Raw genomic sequence first — 16,744 nt, forward strand, 5'->3', positions numbered from 1 at the left:
CTCTCTTTGCCCCTTCCACCCAGCCTCTGCCCTCTCTCTCTACCCCATCTACTGTCAACCCTCTCTCTGCCCCTTCCATTCACTGTTCATCCTTTCTGTTCTTTCCATCCTATGTCCACCCTCTCTCTCTTCCATACGGCATCTTCCCTCTTTGTATGTCCCTTCAATAAACTGTATATCCTGTGCCCCTTCTCTCCTTTGTATATGATTCATTTCAGCTTCACCATTTTTCTGTCTCCACCCCCTCCCCTATGCTCTGACATCTCTCTCTTCTCCTTTCCTTCCCACTCCATGCCATGGTCTGGCATCTCTATCTCCTTCCTTCCCCCGCATGCCCTGCCATCTCTCTCTTCGCCTCTCTCCCTCCATGCTCTGGCACCTCCTCTCCTTCCTTTCCCTCTGTTCTGGCATTTTTCTCCTTAGTTTCCCTTCCCTCCCCCCATGCCCTGGCATATGTCTCCTCTCCTCCCATCTCCCCCCTCCTCCTCTATTATCTTGCATCTCCTTTATCCCCCTCCTTCCTTTCCCCTGGTCTGGCATCTGCCTCCTTCCCTCCCCCCATGCCCTTGCATCCCTCCCTCCCTCTCTATGGTCTGGTATCTCCTTTCCCTCCCTCCCATTGACTTGGCATATCTTGTTCTTCTCTCCCTTCCCTGGTCTTCATTCTCCCTTTTTCCCTCTCTCTCCCCAATTGGGTGCTGCTGCAGCATTTCTCTCCCCCACTCCCTCTTCCCTGGTCTTTCTTCTCCCTCTCTCTCCCCAATTGGGTGCAGTAGGAGCATTTCTCTCCCCCACCCCCATCCCTACCCCATCTCTCTTTCCTCTCTTCTCCCTTCCCTGGTCTTCCTTCTCCCCAATTGGGTGCAGCAGCAGCATTTCTCTTCCCTTTTCCTCCCTCCTTCCCTATCGCAGTACAGCATTCACAACTCGCTACTCCTGCTTGCTTCAGCCTTCCTCGCTGCCAGGTCCCACCTACTTTCTGTTTCTGCAAAGGCAGGACCCGGCAGCGAGGAAGGCCCAAAACAAGCAGGAGCAACGAGTTGAAGCCTCCCTCCCTGCTCTATCTCCCACCGATGATGCCCTAGCCAGCAGGCATCTTCGCCCATGCTCCGGGGCTCTAACACTGTGCTTGCTGGCTTTGCTTCTCCTCCTTCCTCCCTCATGATGCAACTTCCGGTTTCGAAGAAGGGTCAGGAGATAGGCAGCTGCCCTGTTTGCTCCCCTCTAATGCCGGGCAATTTTTGGGGAGGCCATGGCCCCTTTGCCCCCCCCCCCCCCATTCCGACGCCTATGCAGTAGATTATTGGACCCAAGACAACATAGATTCATTAGAGAGTGGTTAAAGGCACAACTTCCATCTTCTCCAGGTAATGGGCTCAAATCCACACAAGAATGGATCCATCCATCAACAACAGAGACTGGAAAGTCAGTAGAGATCTTATATTAGGGCCCACATAGCTCAGTCGATAGAGCATAAGACTTTTAATCTGAGGGTCCAGGGTTCAAGTCCCTGTGTGGGTAAGACAACATAGCCATTTTTCAACTGGAAGACAAAGATGTTGGGACAAGGCAAAAAGGAGACTGCCTGCAGGAAAAATCAAGGGTGAGAGGAGAGGTTGGAATAGGCCATAAACAAGGAAGGAGCCCTGTGTCTGCAGGGAAGATCAAGGTGGGGGGAGGAGCAGCAAATTTAGCACCGATGAAGAGAAAATAAAAGACAGCATTCACAGTGCACACCACGCATCAGAGCTAAATGCAATGTTCCTTCTAAATCAAATTTAGATTTTGGGGGGCACAGATGTAGGGCATTAGCCCTGTCTGATCTTGACATTTTTGTGGGTGTGAGATTTTTATGCCGATGAAATGAGAAACAACAGTTTAAAATCGTTGGAGGTTGCTGCATGAATAGTTTTAACTTGAGGCTTTTTCTCCACCCTTTATGATAAATGTGGATCTCCAGGGTAGAGACCCACTGCTGGTGAGTAACATTTTGGAAATTGGTTGAATTTATTTTTGTTACTGCAGATTTTTTTCTTGAGAGATGTTTAATCCCTATAAGGCATAAATGCGCAGGAGGCAAGTCTCTTTCATTTAAATGGAATGAGAGGGCATAGGATGAAGTTAAAAGGTGATAGGCTCAGGAGTGATCTAAGAAAATACTTTTTTACAAAAAGGGTGGTAGATGCGTGGAATAGGCTCCCAGTAGAGGTGGTAGTGAAAAAGACTGGCTGGATTTAAGAAAGCATGGAAATGGCACGTGGGATCGCTTAGGGAAAGGTGGAGATAGCGGACGCTTTGGAAAGACAGACTGGATGGGCCATTTGTCCTTTATCTGCCATCATATTTCTATGTCTATCATTTTCATCACCCTTCTCTGTACCTTTTCTTATTCTGCTATATTTATTTTTTCGAGATGCGATGACCAATAATTGCACACAGTATTCGAGGTGCAGCCGCAGAATGGAACGATATAAGGCCATTACACTTCTCCCTCCGTATTCGCGGGGGATGCGGGTGGACCATAGGCGCGAATATGGAAAACCATGAATAACTTTTTATATGTTATTCGCGGTTTTTAGAAAACACCGTCGTTTTTATTATTGAAACTGCGAATAACTTTTCTACTGTTATTTGCGGTTTTTTAAATATGCCACTATTACTACTATTGAAATTCGCAAATTTTTATTATACAACAATACCTGTACAGTCATAATCTCAGGGCTGGGAAGAAGCCTTTCTCTCTATGGATGCTGGGAAGCAGCGTTTTTCTCACTGCACACTGGGAAGCAGGGAAGCAGCGATTTTGTGGGAGAAAGCATGGAAGCAGCGATTTTCAGAGTGAATGGTAAGTGATACACTTTTTTATCGGTACAGTAAAAGGAAAAAGAACTTTAATGATGATGTAATTTTTTTGGGGGGGCGGAGTCAGCAGCTGAAAAATCACAAATAAGCGAATATGCAGATGTGGAAACCGCGGATATGGAGGGAGAAGTGTATAACATTCTCATCTTTGTTTTCCGTTCCTTTCCTGATAATTCTTAATATTTTATTTGCTTTCCTATCCACCGCTGTACACTGCGCTAAGGGTTTCAACGTAGTTCGGGTTACTCTTTCCCACGTGCGCTTGCTCACACTGAACACCGTCTGCCATGTTGACGCCCATGCTCACAAGGTTCTCTTACAGTTTTTCAGTCCTCTAGCAATTTAACAACAAAATGAGGAAGTTTTGAGGACGCCTGAGGCGTCTTTCTTCTCACAGAACTTGCTTTTCTCTTTCTTTCTCTCATTCTTCCTTCTCCATCGATCTACCCTGCTTCTCTCTACTTCTTTCATTCCACTCCTTGTCTTTCTCCCTTAATTTCTCCCTCTTTTTTTCTAAGGGCTCCTTTTCCTAAAGTGCGCTAGCGATTTTAGCGCACGCTAAATGCTAACGCCTCCATAGTATTAGTTATTAGTATGTTATGCGTTAGTATTTTTTGTTTAGCGCATGCTAAAAACGCTAGTGCACCTTAGGAAAAGGAGCCCTAAGTGCCTGCTTCTTCCTCTCAGTTCACTAGCTTTCCCTTCCCTGTACATCCAGGTATTCTCTTCTATAGTGCTACTAGACATATGCAGTTATCTATCTCGAGCGGCTGCTCCTCATCCCCTTAGTTGCACTTCCCATTTTTCTCTTTCTTTACTCTTGTCCACCATCTCATTTGCCCTTCTCTCTTTCTTTCATCATATGCTGGTTGTCTGCTTCTCCTTGCAGGCCCCCAGACACTGACTAACCTGAGTACAGTCGAAAGCGTTGAGGTTACAAAGTTAAGATTGGTGTGGGGGAATCAACCCAAGAATCAAACTTTCCCTTCCACACACAACCCCCCTCCCCACCCAAAAACATTCTCCCATTTTAAATAGGATGGGTGGGGGGTAGGGATGGTCCGATCAGCATGGACTGTGAAGTCGAGATGAAATTCCTGGGGCTGCTTTGACTGTGAAAGTGACCATAGAAAGGCACTATATCAAATTCCCATCCCCATCCATCCATAAGAGTCCGCCCTATGAAATATACAGGTGCATTGGTGATTTGAGCCGGGTCGCTCACCCAACATATCATTTTTTGAACTTGCTTCTTTCCTCCCCCACCCCCACCTTTTGCAGCTGGAGTAAAAGGAAGCACCCCGACCTCATGCTGTCTTTTCTTTAATTACCACTGGATAGATGAAGACCGGATAGATAATTCATCTGTTGCACTTTCTTCATCACAAAATAAAATGTGATTTAAAAAGAAAAAGAATGTGCTACCTACTAAAATGTGAATTTGCTAATCACTGAGAGGCAGTTCAAGTACCACCACAAACCGGTGTTTTTTCCCTTCCCCTCCCTTTACAGCAGCCCGCTCGAGCTAAATTCTTGTTCTACGGGCTGAGATTAAAACAACGGTCTTGGCTGATTCCGGGTTTCAGAGTCAAGTTAATTAGGGGGTCTTTTCCTGATTAGTCGTAACTTGTTATTAAAATCTTTAGAATCCCCCCGAATCGATTCGTGGTTTTTTAAAAGAAATCTGCACGCTGGCATTGCACCTTCCAAGTGGACAAATCGAAAACGGTTGCATTCTCGATTCCCCTTCTCTTTCAAGTTAAAGAGATCGGTGCCGCTGCTGATGGTCATTTCTTGCGGCGAGTTCCTTCCACATCTTGAGGTGGGCGTTGGATGGGAGTGGGGTGGGGGAGGGGTACAAAAAAAATCTCTTGCAATCCCAGTGAGGATCCAGGCCAACAGTGCAAAAAGGACACTTCCTCCTGAAGGCTTTTTCCACCATCAGCTGTGACAATCGCGTGCATGGACAGCTCCCTCGGCGGAGAGAGCAGCAGAAGAGAAGCAGTGCCATTTTCCACTCATTCTCCTACTCCGAGCGGTCACTGCGCGCCGCCACCAGTTGCTAGAGGCGAAGTGGGGGAGGGATCCCGGCAAAGAGGGCCGCGCGTCGATCGGCCAATGAGGCCGAGCCGGCGGGAAAGGCGGGGCGCCGGTTGCTAAGGGTATCCACGTAAATCATCAGGCAGGGAGCCAATAGCAGCCGAGGGGGCGGCGGCGGCGGGAGGAGGGAGGTGGCGCGAGCGGCGCTGGGGCCGCCCCCTGCTCTGGCTCGCGCTGGCTCGCTCGCTCTCTCTGCAGGGAGAGGGGAGCCCGGGGCGAGAAAGTAGCTGTCAAATGCGCGGCGCCTTTAAGCGGCGCGATCAGTCCGGCTCCGCGAGCCATGGCGACCACAGCGCCTAGCCACTACAGCCTGCTCACCTCCAGCGCCTCCATCGTGCACTCGGAGCCCGGTGGCATGCAGCAGGCGGCCGGCGGCTACCGAGACGCGCAGACCCTGGTGCAGGGCGACTACTCGCTGCCGCCGGGCAACGGGCACCCGTTGAGCCACGCGCACCAGTGGATCAGCGCCCTGTCGCACGGCGACGCCGGCCCCTGGGCCGCCAGCCCCCTGAGCCAGCAGCAGGACATCAAGCCCTCGGTGCAGCCGGGCCGGGACGAGCAGCTGCACGGCGCGGGGGGCGGCGGCGGGCTGCAGCAGCACCAGCCCCGGGCGCCGCACCTGCTGCACCCCAACCACCACAGCGCCGGGGCATGGAGGAGTGGCGGCGGAGGGGGCGGCGGCGGCGGGGGAGGCGGCGGAGGCTCGGCTCACCTCTCGGGCATGGCGACCTCCAACGGGCCGGGGCTGCTGTACTCGCAGCCCGCCTTCACCGTGAACGGCATGATCGGCGCGGGCGGCGGCCAGAGCATGCACCACCACGGCCTGCAGCAGCAGCAGCAGCAGCAGCGGGAGCCGCTCGACGAGCAGCCGCCGCCGCCGCCCCCCATGCACCCGCAGCAGCAGCACCCGCAGCACCACCCGGAGCACTCGGACGAGGACACGCCCACCTCGGACGACCTGGAGCAGTTCGCCAAGCAGTTCAAGCAGCGGCGCATCAAGCTGGGCTTCACCCAGGCCGACGTGGGGCTGGCGCTGGGCACCCTGTACGGCAACGTCTTCTCGCAGACCACCATCTGCCGCTTCGAGGCCCTGCAGCTGAGCTTCAAGAACATGTGCAAGCTGAAGCCGCTGCTGAACAAGTGGCTGGAGGAGGCCGACTCGTCGTCGGGCAGCCCCACCAGCATAGACAAGATCGCGGCGCAGGGGCGCAAGCGCAAGAAGCGCACCTCCATCGAGGTGAGCGTGAAGGGCGCGCTCGAGAGCCACTTCCTCAAGTGCCCCAAGCCGGCGGCGCAGGAGATCTCGTCGCTGGCGGACGGCCTGCAGCTGGAGAAGGAGGTGGTGCGCGTGTGGTTTTGTAACAGGAGACAGAAGGAGAAGCGCATGACGCCGCCGGGGGGGCCGCTGCCCGGCGCCGAGGACGTGTACGGGGCGGGCAGAGACACCCCGCCGCACCATGCGGTGCAGACTCCGGTGCAGTGAGCCCCGGCCGGGACCGGGACCCCTTTTTCCTAGTCGGGTTTTGGTTTTGTTTTGTTTTGTTTTTGTTTCCAATCCCCTTCGATCTTTCAACAGTAGAATGAGAAAAAAGCGACAACTCGTACCCGGGACTGTTTAAAGGTAGCAGGTGTAGTGACCCCCTCTCTCCCCCCCCCCCCACCTAGTGAGGACCCGGGCCGTGGAGTGAGTATACAAACGAGAAAGAGGTGGCCAGCACGGAACGACATACCTTGCAAATTAAAAAACAAAAAACAACGAAAGAGAAATTATCCTATTGATTCAAATAATTTTGATTAAAAAAAAAATAATAATAATTTTTTGATTAGCACAACGGTATCTTCAATTCTGGAAGAATGCTTGGCACTGGCATAAGGCTGCTGTGGTTTATTTAAGGTGGATCACCGTTCCGAAACGAAAAAGAAAAAAAAGCCCGTTCGATGTAAACAGTATTTATCCTTACGAATTTGCACTGCAAGAAGATCGAAGTTTACATGAACAAATGTATGAAGATAAGTTTTTTCTTCCCCCCTTATTCGTTTTTTTTCTCCTGATTGACTTGTAATTGAGTTAGCCATCGGCCAGTACAGTGTTAACATGTGTACCAGACATTGTGTTATAAAGCGTTCTTAAATGTGTATCTTTAGCCGCCTCCTTCCAACCCCTTGACATAACATAACAAAATAACCTGCTTAACGAAATAAATTGTTTTCGCTTCTCTTATCAAATATTTTTATCTTTGCCCTTAAAGGCAAGGGTCCATTCAGTGATGCAAAAGATACTACAGATAAAGTAAACTTCATTTTCAAGCAGTGTTTTCTGGGGTGGAGGGGAAAAAAATGTGAATGAGCATAGAGGCCCATAGTGGAAGAATTCGCCTCAGAGGAGATATTAGTTAGGCTAAATATATTTTCCAGAATCCGTGGACAGTATTTAAACTTCAGCTGCCCCGCCTGAGTACTTCTTTCTCAGAACTGCATTGTTACAAGCTTTTCAAATGCTTTCCTTTTAAGATTTCGTATCCATCTAAATATAAAACCAAGAAAAGTCTGTTTTTTTAATGTGCATATATCATTTTATTTCTTTCTTTTCTTTTTTTAATACAAGTTATATGTGCTTTTTTCCTTTAAAAAAAAATTATAGGTTCATATTTATTTCTTAATTCAACCTCACCCCCTTCAACCGGTAGTCCCTTCTCTTTTACCGAGGGAGCAAAAGAAAACTCACTTTCAATCGTTCCCTTTCTCCCTTTTGTTAGAAGATTAAGTGCATTTCTTGCCATTATCTCGATGGAAAACGGTTAACTTTTTCCCCAAAACAAAAGACTCATGCTAGGAGCCCGAGAGGACACAAAATTATTTTACAACTCTTGAGGGGGGGGGGAGGAGTGATACATATTCTCAAGAATAAAAAAAGGGGGGAGGAGGAATCTTCCACTTAACCCAAAGAATAATGCAGAAAAAATAAAAAGCATTCCAAACCAGACACTAGGAACAAACAAGAGAATATTATTTAATGACATTCAGAGAAACAATAGAGCCTTTAACATTTAGGAATTCTAAAAGCGATTTTATTGTGTTTAAAAAGTTCATCTGTTCTAGTTTCACTATTATTGTTTTGTTTTGTTTTGTTTTTTTCCAAGCTTTATCACAAACACTTTAACTTGCTTATATATTCTGTGTTCAAGCAATTGTGTCTGTGCTCCCGGCACTGAGCCTCTGGATCTGTTGAGCTGTTTGTTATTTAAATATGGGGGACCAGCTCTGAATGGAGAGCCAGTAGAAAGGAGAAAGAATGAACTTTCAGGCTCCTACTGTATGGGTGAGGTCAGAAGACAGAGTTTAGAGGTCCTTTCTGTGCATCCTCTGGAACTTTAAATAGCTTTACCAAAAAAAAGCTATCAAGCGAACCTTACCGCTGTGTACATATGTTTAATATTTGTCTTTTGGAATTGCAAAAATAGTTTAATTGTTTCTCTTTGTCTATTTTTCTTTATTTTTATTAAATGCAACCCAGGGAAATATTTTCATATCATTTTAAAGTGGTCTGACTCAATATGTATTTATTTCTTTTCTTTTTTTTAATGGGTCTGGAAACAGGTTTTGGTTTTTTTTTTTTTTTCTTCTTGTACTTTTACATGATTACACGATCAAAATGTAAATAGGTTGTATATATATATTTTGGTTCAGTCTCTTTAAAAGTATTCTTTGTTTTGGTACACTTGGATGTGCTTGTGGGGAAAATAAAAACGCAGAGATCCTTATATATTTATGTTAAAGTAATATTTTATTATTTACATAAAACAAAAAATGTACAATACCTTCATGGTTTGTTCTAATTATTGGCATTATTGTTTCTTGAAAAAAATGTCACTAATGTTCATAATTCCCTTAAAAAAAACAAAATTTAGCATTGTCTAGGAAAGATGAAGTGTAAAACACCATCCCTGCTCTTCACTCCCAAAGTCATAGCTTTTCTGTCTCTAACTTTCGCATTTTTCTGTACAGTACAAATTACCCTTTGAATTGCTTTGTAAACCAGGAGGGCATTATGTGCACACTTAGAAGTCATTTTTTTAAGTGGCCTTATATTGATATAGTCTTTGTGTCTATAGATGAAAAGCTGCCTTCTTTTAAACACCTGCCTTGGATTCCATCTGAAAGTAAGAAAATTGCCTGGTATTTGTTTATATCTTGTTATCTAGTTATTTTTCCTGGCACTTTAATTTATAATATAAACAAAACAAGAAAGATTTAATAGCTAATATATATTATTTTAGAGTTATTCATGAAATAACTTGGTCCATTGTAGGAGGGGGGGGGGTGCTGGAAAGTTTTCAACCCAACCAACCAACTTCCTAAATTCTGAGCGTGATTTGCCGCTGGAGCTAAAAAGTGTGTTATTCCTTTAAGTGCCAATTTGCAGAAACCAAATCCTGTGTTTTGGCATTGTTTTAGATTATTGATTGAATCCTACCCACCTCATTCTCTTCTTGGTGGGGCTGAGAACTTTTCAGCACCCCCCCCCCTCATAGATTAGTATTGAAAAGGAGCATAACGGAGAGAAATGCCAAACATTGAGATCAGTTTCTCTTTGAAAAGGGACAAAAGCAGATTTCCTTAGCCTATGTGCTGCTGTATTAAAAGTCCTCTGTGGCCCATTGGTTGAATAAATATGATATCCTTTTTGCATGAGAATTTCTGACCTTATCAGATCTGATCATCATTTCTAACTCCTAGTCAATATTCCACGCGTTCCAAGCAGATTTAGTTAAATGATCTTATCAATAGTCTGGAAGGGAGCTGGCAGAAAGAAGAAGTGTTTTGTAACCGCAGACATGCTGATGGGTAAAATGTTTAAACTGGGTATGGATTAGGTCCTTTTGGTCAATATCCTACGGATTGTCTGCAGAAAGCAAGCAGCATCTGCCCCCTGCTGGACGTTTGAGTGGTCTTGGAGGCAAGAGATTTCCTTCGGGTGAGCGGGGACGTGCTGCTTGGTAGCTGTCACGTGTTGACCGACCTGAATGTGTCTTTGATGGATAAGCGCCTTTCCCGTCAAAACAGAAGGCTTCCAGTAGCCGCTAGATTTATATCACCTACAGGCTGTTAAAGATTGTAGGAAGACATTTCCTGGTTATATCTGTGTTACGTCTTTACTGACATAATGTCTTCCAGTGGTCAATTGAAGGCTAGGTCCCTTAGAAAAGACCTTGGCTCATAGCTTTGGTGGCCAAGGTCTGGCTTTATTTTCCTTTTATTAGGAAAGAGGTTGATATTTGAGAAGAAGCCACGGATTAACAAGGGAATCAGAAAGTGGACCATCTGTGGTGACAATGTCGAAAGGTCATTGTTCCTTTTGGTTTTGTGTTTCACAAGGAAATAAGGGGAGGGCGTTTGTTTTCGTTGCCTTTTATGCACACAGCGTTGATGATTAAAAACCCATAACTAATTCCAGTCCAGGCCATTGCTGTCTCCGGGGGTGGTTTTTTTTTTTTTTTTTTTGTTCCTGGGCAAAATGCTCAGAAAAAGGATTTTCGCGCATTTTAATAACTGGATCGAAATAATGCTAAACGGGAAGGGGGGAGGGAGCAGGTTGGTGGCAACTATTTAGAGGCCAAACACAGGGGCTGCCTCTTCTCTCGGAAGAGAACCCGAGAAGAAAACTTGTTTAAGAGAAGAGCTTATTCTCTCACCGTTAAACGTTTGGCCGTTTTTATTGGGTCCATCAGTATGACGGTTTCGCTGCCAAGCTAATGCATTTTATTGTAGTCTGTTTTGGGGCACAGTTGTGTTACAAACTGTACAGCTTATGATGTGGAATTTAAAAAAACCAAAAAACCCCAAAACATTTTGGTTGTCTTCTGGGAATTTTGTATAATATAGTGCTAGTGATCCCTTTGCAATCAAACTGGGTGTACTTAGCTCGAAAGGAATTAAATGATATCAAATAAATATTTTTAAAAAAGGGTTACTTTCGGAGTGTAGCAACTTAATGCGTGTCCTTTGGGTTCTGCAGGGCTGAAGTATCATGGAAACACCCGAGTATATGGATAGGTTATTGGTTTTAGTTACGTTAGATCCAGTTAATAATATTTACATTGATAATCGTCTCTCGAGGACCCTCAGTATGGAAACATGATTTGATATTCTGTTCCTATTGGCAACTGAATAAACGAAATACAGTGAAACGTCCATATTGTATTTTCATTGCACTTCAACATAAATAAAATTTGCTTTTTAATTGAATAATCCACTGTATACGTATAAAGGCTACAAGGACAAAATTGAGCTGGAACGTAACAGCAGCTTAAATCACTCTGAACATTAGTAGTCCTGTTAAAATTGCGGATTTTAAATCAAAATTAATCCCCATCTAGAGAAGAAAATATACCCCCCCCCATATAGAACTCTACATATAATATATAATATGTTTTGATAGATGAGTGAAAATGTACCATCCTAGCCATATTGTTCTCTGTCCCCATAGCTCTTTGTTCCTGAATTAAATTTAAAAGAAAAGAAACCCCCCCCCCCCCCCGCAAATTCTCAGTTCTTCCATGGTGGATACACAGTATAAGCCGTGGAGTGATGTATTCATATATTTCCGGTCTTGATCATCAAACTGCCCCTAAGCATTAAGCTCTTGTCCCTGGTTTCTGGGAGCGGATGGGGGATAGGAAGGAGAAGGGGCTTTGGTGGCATTACTTGCCTGCTATCTGAACAATTTGTGAGGGAATTTTGCCTTTAAACGAAGGGCATGCGTTTCATCTGCGAACGACAGGGTTGAGATTATAAGTGAACCTCTTATGTAATAATAATCGCTCCATTTCTGTATCGCTCCATTTTTGTACCTTTCCTGGTACAAAAGAATGGGGGAGGGGGGAGAGGAGAAAGAAATGTGATGGCGATCTTATCATTCACAAAATGAGAATAGGAAAACAAAAGATCAAACGGATTTAGGTGGTGCTTTTATAATATTTTGTATATAAATAAAAGAAAGCTAGAAATATGCATTTTATTATTATCATCATCTCCAATGACTTTCTACTCATTATTTTAATTCCCATGGTTAATAATGGATAACTTATTTTAAATACTCTCTCTAAAGAAAGAAAAAATAGATATAAAATATGAATAGCGTTCGTTAAAACAGAGGGGTTGTGTACCATCCTATGCAAAACTGGCACATTTCAGAATCTCTGCCTGTGTTGTTTTTTTTGGGGGGAGGGGGGAGGACGTTTTACTTTTCCTAAGTTATTTGGTTAAACAAATGGTCGCCCTTCCAGGGTAATCATACGACTTGTGATATTCTTTGAATCTGGACTCTGTCTTTTGTGGTGAAAGCTAGGTGGGTTTGTTTTTTTGTTTTTTTTTTATGTGTACTAAACCATCCCGGACAGGAACTAGAGCATGAAATATAGCGTTACAGGGTCTCAGCCACCGAGTTGCAAAAGGTCCTGTCAGAACCAGGGAGGATGAGGCCCTAAATCAGCCACTGGTGGTCTCCTCCCAGCACTAGCTAGCAGGATCTACTAAAATCAACAAATAAATTGCAGGTGATTGAATACCAGACACTCACCCGGCCAAAACTGAAGCACAAAACAGTATGCAGCGATTATGCTTAAGAGCCAAGAGGGCGGGGGGGGGGGGGTTGGAATATATTACGACTTTAAATAAGAGTGGGTTATTGGAAGATTAGGGACTCCTTTTATGAAGGCGCGTTAGGGCCTTAATGTGCAGAATAGCACGCGCTAAAAATGCGTGCACTAGCCATGATTGCCTCCTTTTGAGCAGGCGGTAGATTTTCGGCTAGCGCGCGCTAATCCAGTGTGCGCGCTACAACGCTTTGCGCACCTTCGTAAAAGGAGCCCTAAGTATTTATATCATTGATTAAGCAAAAGGGGTGGGGGGAAATGATTACTTTGAATATCTGTAAGTTAAATGTGCTTTTCTTGATTTGCTATACAGTCAGATATATGTGTCAGGTATTGCACTGTTAATACTTGAAAATCAATAAAGATTTTTTTATAAAAAAAAAAAAAAAAAGAACCAAGGGTGGACTTTATCAACCTGGGCTAATGTTAAAATGAGTTATTTTATTGTTTACTCGTTGGTTGTTGTTTGGGGGGTTTTTTTGTTGTTGTTTTTTTTGAAACAAGGTCTTGTGTAACAGAGATTTCGGCAGTTGGAACCCAAGCACAGTACCGGGTAAAGCTTTGGATTAACCGGGTAAAGCTTTGGATTCTTGCCCAGAAATAGCTAAGAAGAAAAAATTAAAAAAAAATTTAAATTGAATCAGGTTGGGCAGACTGGATGGACCATTCGGGTCTTTATCTGCCGTCATCTACTATGTTACTATGTTAAAATAGCACTTCTTAACAGTAGCCCAGGTTAATAAGTACATCCCTAAATCTGTAGACAACAGGATTCTTTAAAGATAAACCTTTTACTTGCCTGGAGAAAGTGCCTTTATGAGTGTGTAAGTATCTATGTTTACACAAGTGCACACACCCAGTTTTATATTGCACTTTTCAACTATTGACTTGAATATTTAGAAAAAAAACACTCTGTGTGTGTGCGCATGTACACACATATTTCTTTATCTTACTTTTTTGACAACCATGTCATTCATTAGAAATACACAGTGTGCAATATAGAAATGTGTGTGTGTGTATATACAAATGCAATTCCTAAGTGTTCGAAACAAATGATTGTCACAAAAAAAACGTGAAATACAGTAATATGTGATTGTGTATGTGCATGGACACACAAAATGTCTATTTCTAATTATTTAAGATCCAGGTTGTGTGCGGGTGTGTACGCAGAACACACCAATATATATTTCTTAATATTCAAAACAATGGTTGTCAAAGAGTGAAATGCAAACGTGAATGTTTGTGTGTGTGTAAACAAACATAGAACTTATAGATATAGGTACGCCCATGTCTGTTTTTCACATTTCCGACCATTTGTGTTGAATATTTAGAAAATGCACCTTGTGAAAGTGCCTTGTATGCATAAGAGAGAAAATTATTTGTAAAAACTGCTTAGGCTATCTCAGGGGTAGGCAATTCTGGTCCTCGAGAGCCAGAGCCAGGTCAGGTTTTCAGGATATCCACCATGAATATGCATGAGATGGATTTGCATACACTGAGATGCAAATCTATCTCATGCATATTTATTGTGGATATCCTGGAAACCTGACCTGGCTCCGGCTTTCGAGGACTGAAATTGCCTACCCCTGGGCTATATGGACGCATTGAAAAGTTAGGGCCAGTTTTAAGCTAATTCGCCCATTAAGCAGTCTCTCTCTCTCTCTCAGACACACACTCTCTCTCCTTGAGTCATTCATGCCTTGCCGTCAGTCACTATCAAGTCCATGGAGAGCGCTGCTTCCCGGTCAGTAGGGGAGATCCACACAGACAAGAAGGCGACTCATTCTTTGCCTCTGCCTGTGGATTTCTAAAGACATTCTGCAGGCGCGATCATTAAGAAACTAATTTGTATTTGATTGTTTGGGCGGACGGAGGTTCGTTTTATTGCGCTAAGCATTCAGGCACGCACGCATCACTGATTAACAGTATATATTAAATAAAGTTGTTGGTACACATTGTCTTACCACATATAGGCAGAGGCCTATTACTCTAATTAGTGCATTGAAATGTTTTCTACTTGATCTGAGGAAACAATGATTAGTTCTGTTGCTTTTACTGCTATTTCTTGGAAAACTGGTGATGCAAATTGCAAATTCTGCATTTGCGAAATGATCTTTACAGTACACAACTAAATTGTGTGTGTGTTGACTTTTACAGGAAATCATTTTTAAATACGTTATTATTATTTTTTTCTGCAGCTCTGCTCCATAAGCTTTAAATTAATGTCACTATTAATTGATAAGATCTGTTTAATCGAACGTGTTACTTTCATAGGGAACTATAATTTTTTATTATTATTTTTTTTTAATCCCTTCTGAGATTTTGTTTGCAACAATTCTTGGATTTTGTGGGGTGCCGCAAAATAATTCGAAAAAGGATCAGAAAAAAAATGTATTACGGTCGATCAGGAGATTGATTCATTATCCAAATAACAATCTTTGTCATTCATCCAACTTCTTATCGGTTTTTTTGTTTTGTTTTAACCTCTGGGATTCTCCTATGACAAGAAAAGAGACAAGAATAGCATTAAAGCAAGTCATGTGACAAAAACCTTACTTTTCCTAAGTTATTTGGTTAATCAAATGCAATTTAATTAAACAGAACGTGTGTGTGGTAAAAACGTGTCGGTTTCTCCTGTTTTGAAGCTATAAAGTCACCTTATCTATGGATTCCTTAGAAGGCAATAACTTTTGGCAGAATGGTTATTAGTAGGACTCTTGTTTCGCACTGCTTTGTAAATTGAATGGTTATCGCTTTCTAAATGCGTAACTCATCGATCCTCTGTGTATGAAGTGAAAAAATTTTGAGAGGGGGAGGGGGAACTATGGTTTGCTTGTCGCTTGTTGACGGCAGCTGAATTGACACGGGCGATCAAATATGGCAAAATGTTGGGACATGCTTACATGTGTTTTGATTGGGCATATATCTAGTTTGAAGTTTCAAGTTTATTTAAAATATTTGATATAATCGCAGTATCCAAATCCAATCAATATAAACCAGTGGTCTCCAACTCAAACCCTTTGCAGGGCCACATTTTGGATTTGTAGGTACTTGGAGGGCCTGAGAAAAAATAGTTAATGTCTTATTAAAGAAATGACAATTTTGCATGAGGTAAAACTCTTTATAGTTTATAAATCTTTCCTTTTGGCTAAGTCTTAATAATAATATTGTCATTTATAGCTAAAGAGACAGATGTTCAAGAAACTGTTTTATTTTACTTTTGTGATTATGTTAAACATACTGAGGGCCTCAAAATAGTACCTGTTGGGCCGCATGTGGTCCCCGGGCCACGAGTTTGAGACCACTGATATAAACCGATTTTTCTACACAGAAGCAAGCGGGAAAGAAAGTGTAGTAAAATCAAGTTCCAGGAATTTTTAACCAACCTTGAGAGGTAAGAAGCGCCTCGGATATGAGAGTTTTGGATTCTGCCAGGATGGCTTAGCTGGGAACATTGAACAGGAGAATATGTTGAATCTTAGCTAAACTTCTCTAGCAAGCAAAACTATGTAGCACAAATGCTAATTTTTCTGTTGCAGTAGCAGGGTTCATTTTTCTTATAAGATGAAGAGATATCAACCCCAGCTCTGAAAACATCTAAAAAAAATTTTTCAAATGTAACTCTTACGGAAAAAAAAAAAAAAAAAAGAGTCTACTCTTCCTCCAGATCCTTTCAGACCATTTGGGAAGAACTAAATACAGCTGGTGGTATTAGATTTTCCCTGCATAGCATTTTTTTTTTTAATTTATGGAGATCAATAGAGTTGTTAAGAGGGATTTAACCAAGAGGAAAGAGAGAGGAACGTGGGGCAGGGCAGTTTCCAGTTGCAATCTATAGATACTTCAAAGCACTTTTAAAGAGGTCTTTCATGGGGAACACATTGGAGGGCGAAGCAACCCCTTCCGGAGCAAGTTATAATCATAGTTGTGTTGGAACCTGGTGACCTGTCATCTGATGACATACTGGATCTGGAAAGAAGGAGCCGAGGTCACAGCATTTCTAACAGAGATGCCAGGTTGTACTGTGAAAACGAAACCAAAAGTGAGTGAAAATACCTCAGGCTGCATGAAACATTTGCAGCCTTCGAGATTGTTTGTCGGGAGGACCAGGAAGATTATTTTAGACT

The 16,744-nt window shown here is 43.4% G+C and overlaps 1 protein-coding gene and 1 non-coding gene across 2 annotated transcripts; both read left to right on the forward strand.

The window, feature by feature from the left end:
* Positions 1–1,448: 1,448 nt before the first annotated feature.
* Positions 1,449–1,521, forward strand: TRNAK-UUU. Its single transcript has one exon. It is a non-coding gene; the product is annotated as a tRNA-Lys (tRNA).
* Positions 1,522–5,191: 3,670 nt separating this feature from the next.
* On the forward strand, positions 5,192–8,506 carry POU3F2 (POU class 3 homeobox 2). The gene has a single exon (XM_033938293.1). It carries the CDS (start codon positions 5,243–5,245, stop codon positions 6,443–6,445), a length of 1,203 nt encoding a protein of 400 aa, XP_033794184.1. The 5' UTR covers positions 5,192–5,242; the 3' UTR covers positions 6,446–8,506.
* The last annotated feature ends 8,238 nt before the right edge of the window (positions 8,507–16,744 follow it).

This window comes from Geotrypetes seraphini, chromosome 3, assembly GCF_902459505.1.
Source record: "Geotrypetes seraphini chromosome 3, aGeoSer1.1, whole genome shotgun sequence".
NCBI lineage: Eukaryota > Metazoa > Chordata > Amphibia > Gymnophiona > Dermophiidae > Geotrypetes > Geotrypetes seraphini.

What these genes read in the sequence shown, in the direction of transcription:
- POU3F2 (XM_033938293.1), top strand. Translation starts at nt 5,243, where the DNA reads ATGGCGACCACAGCGCCTAGCCACTACAGCCTGCTCACCTCCAGCGCC.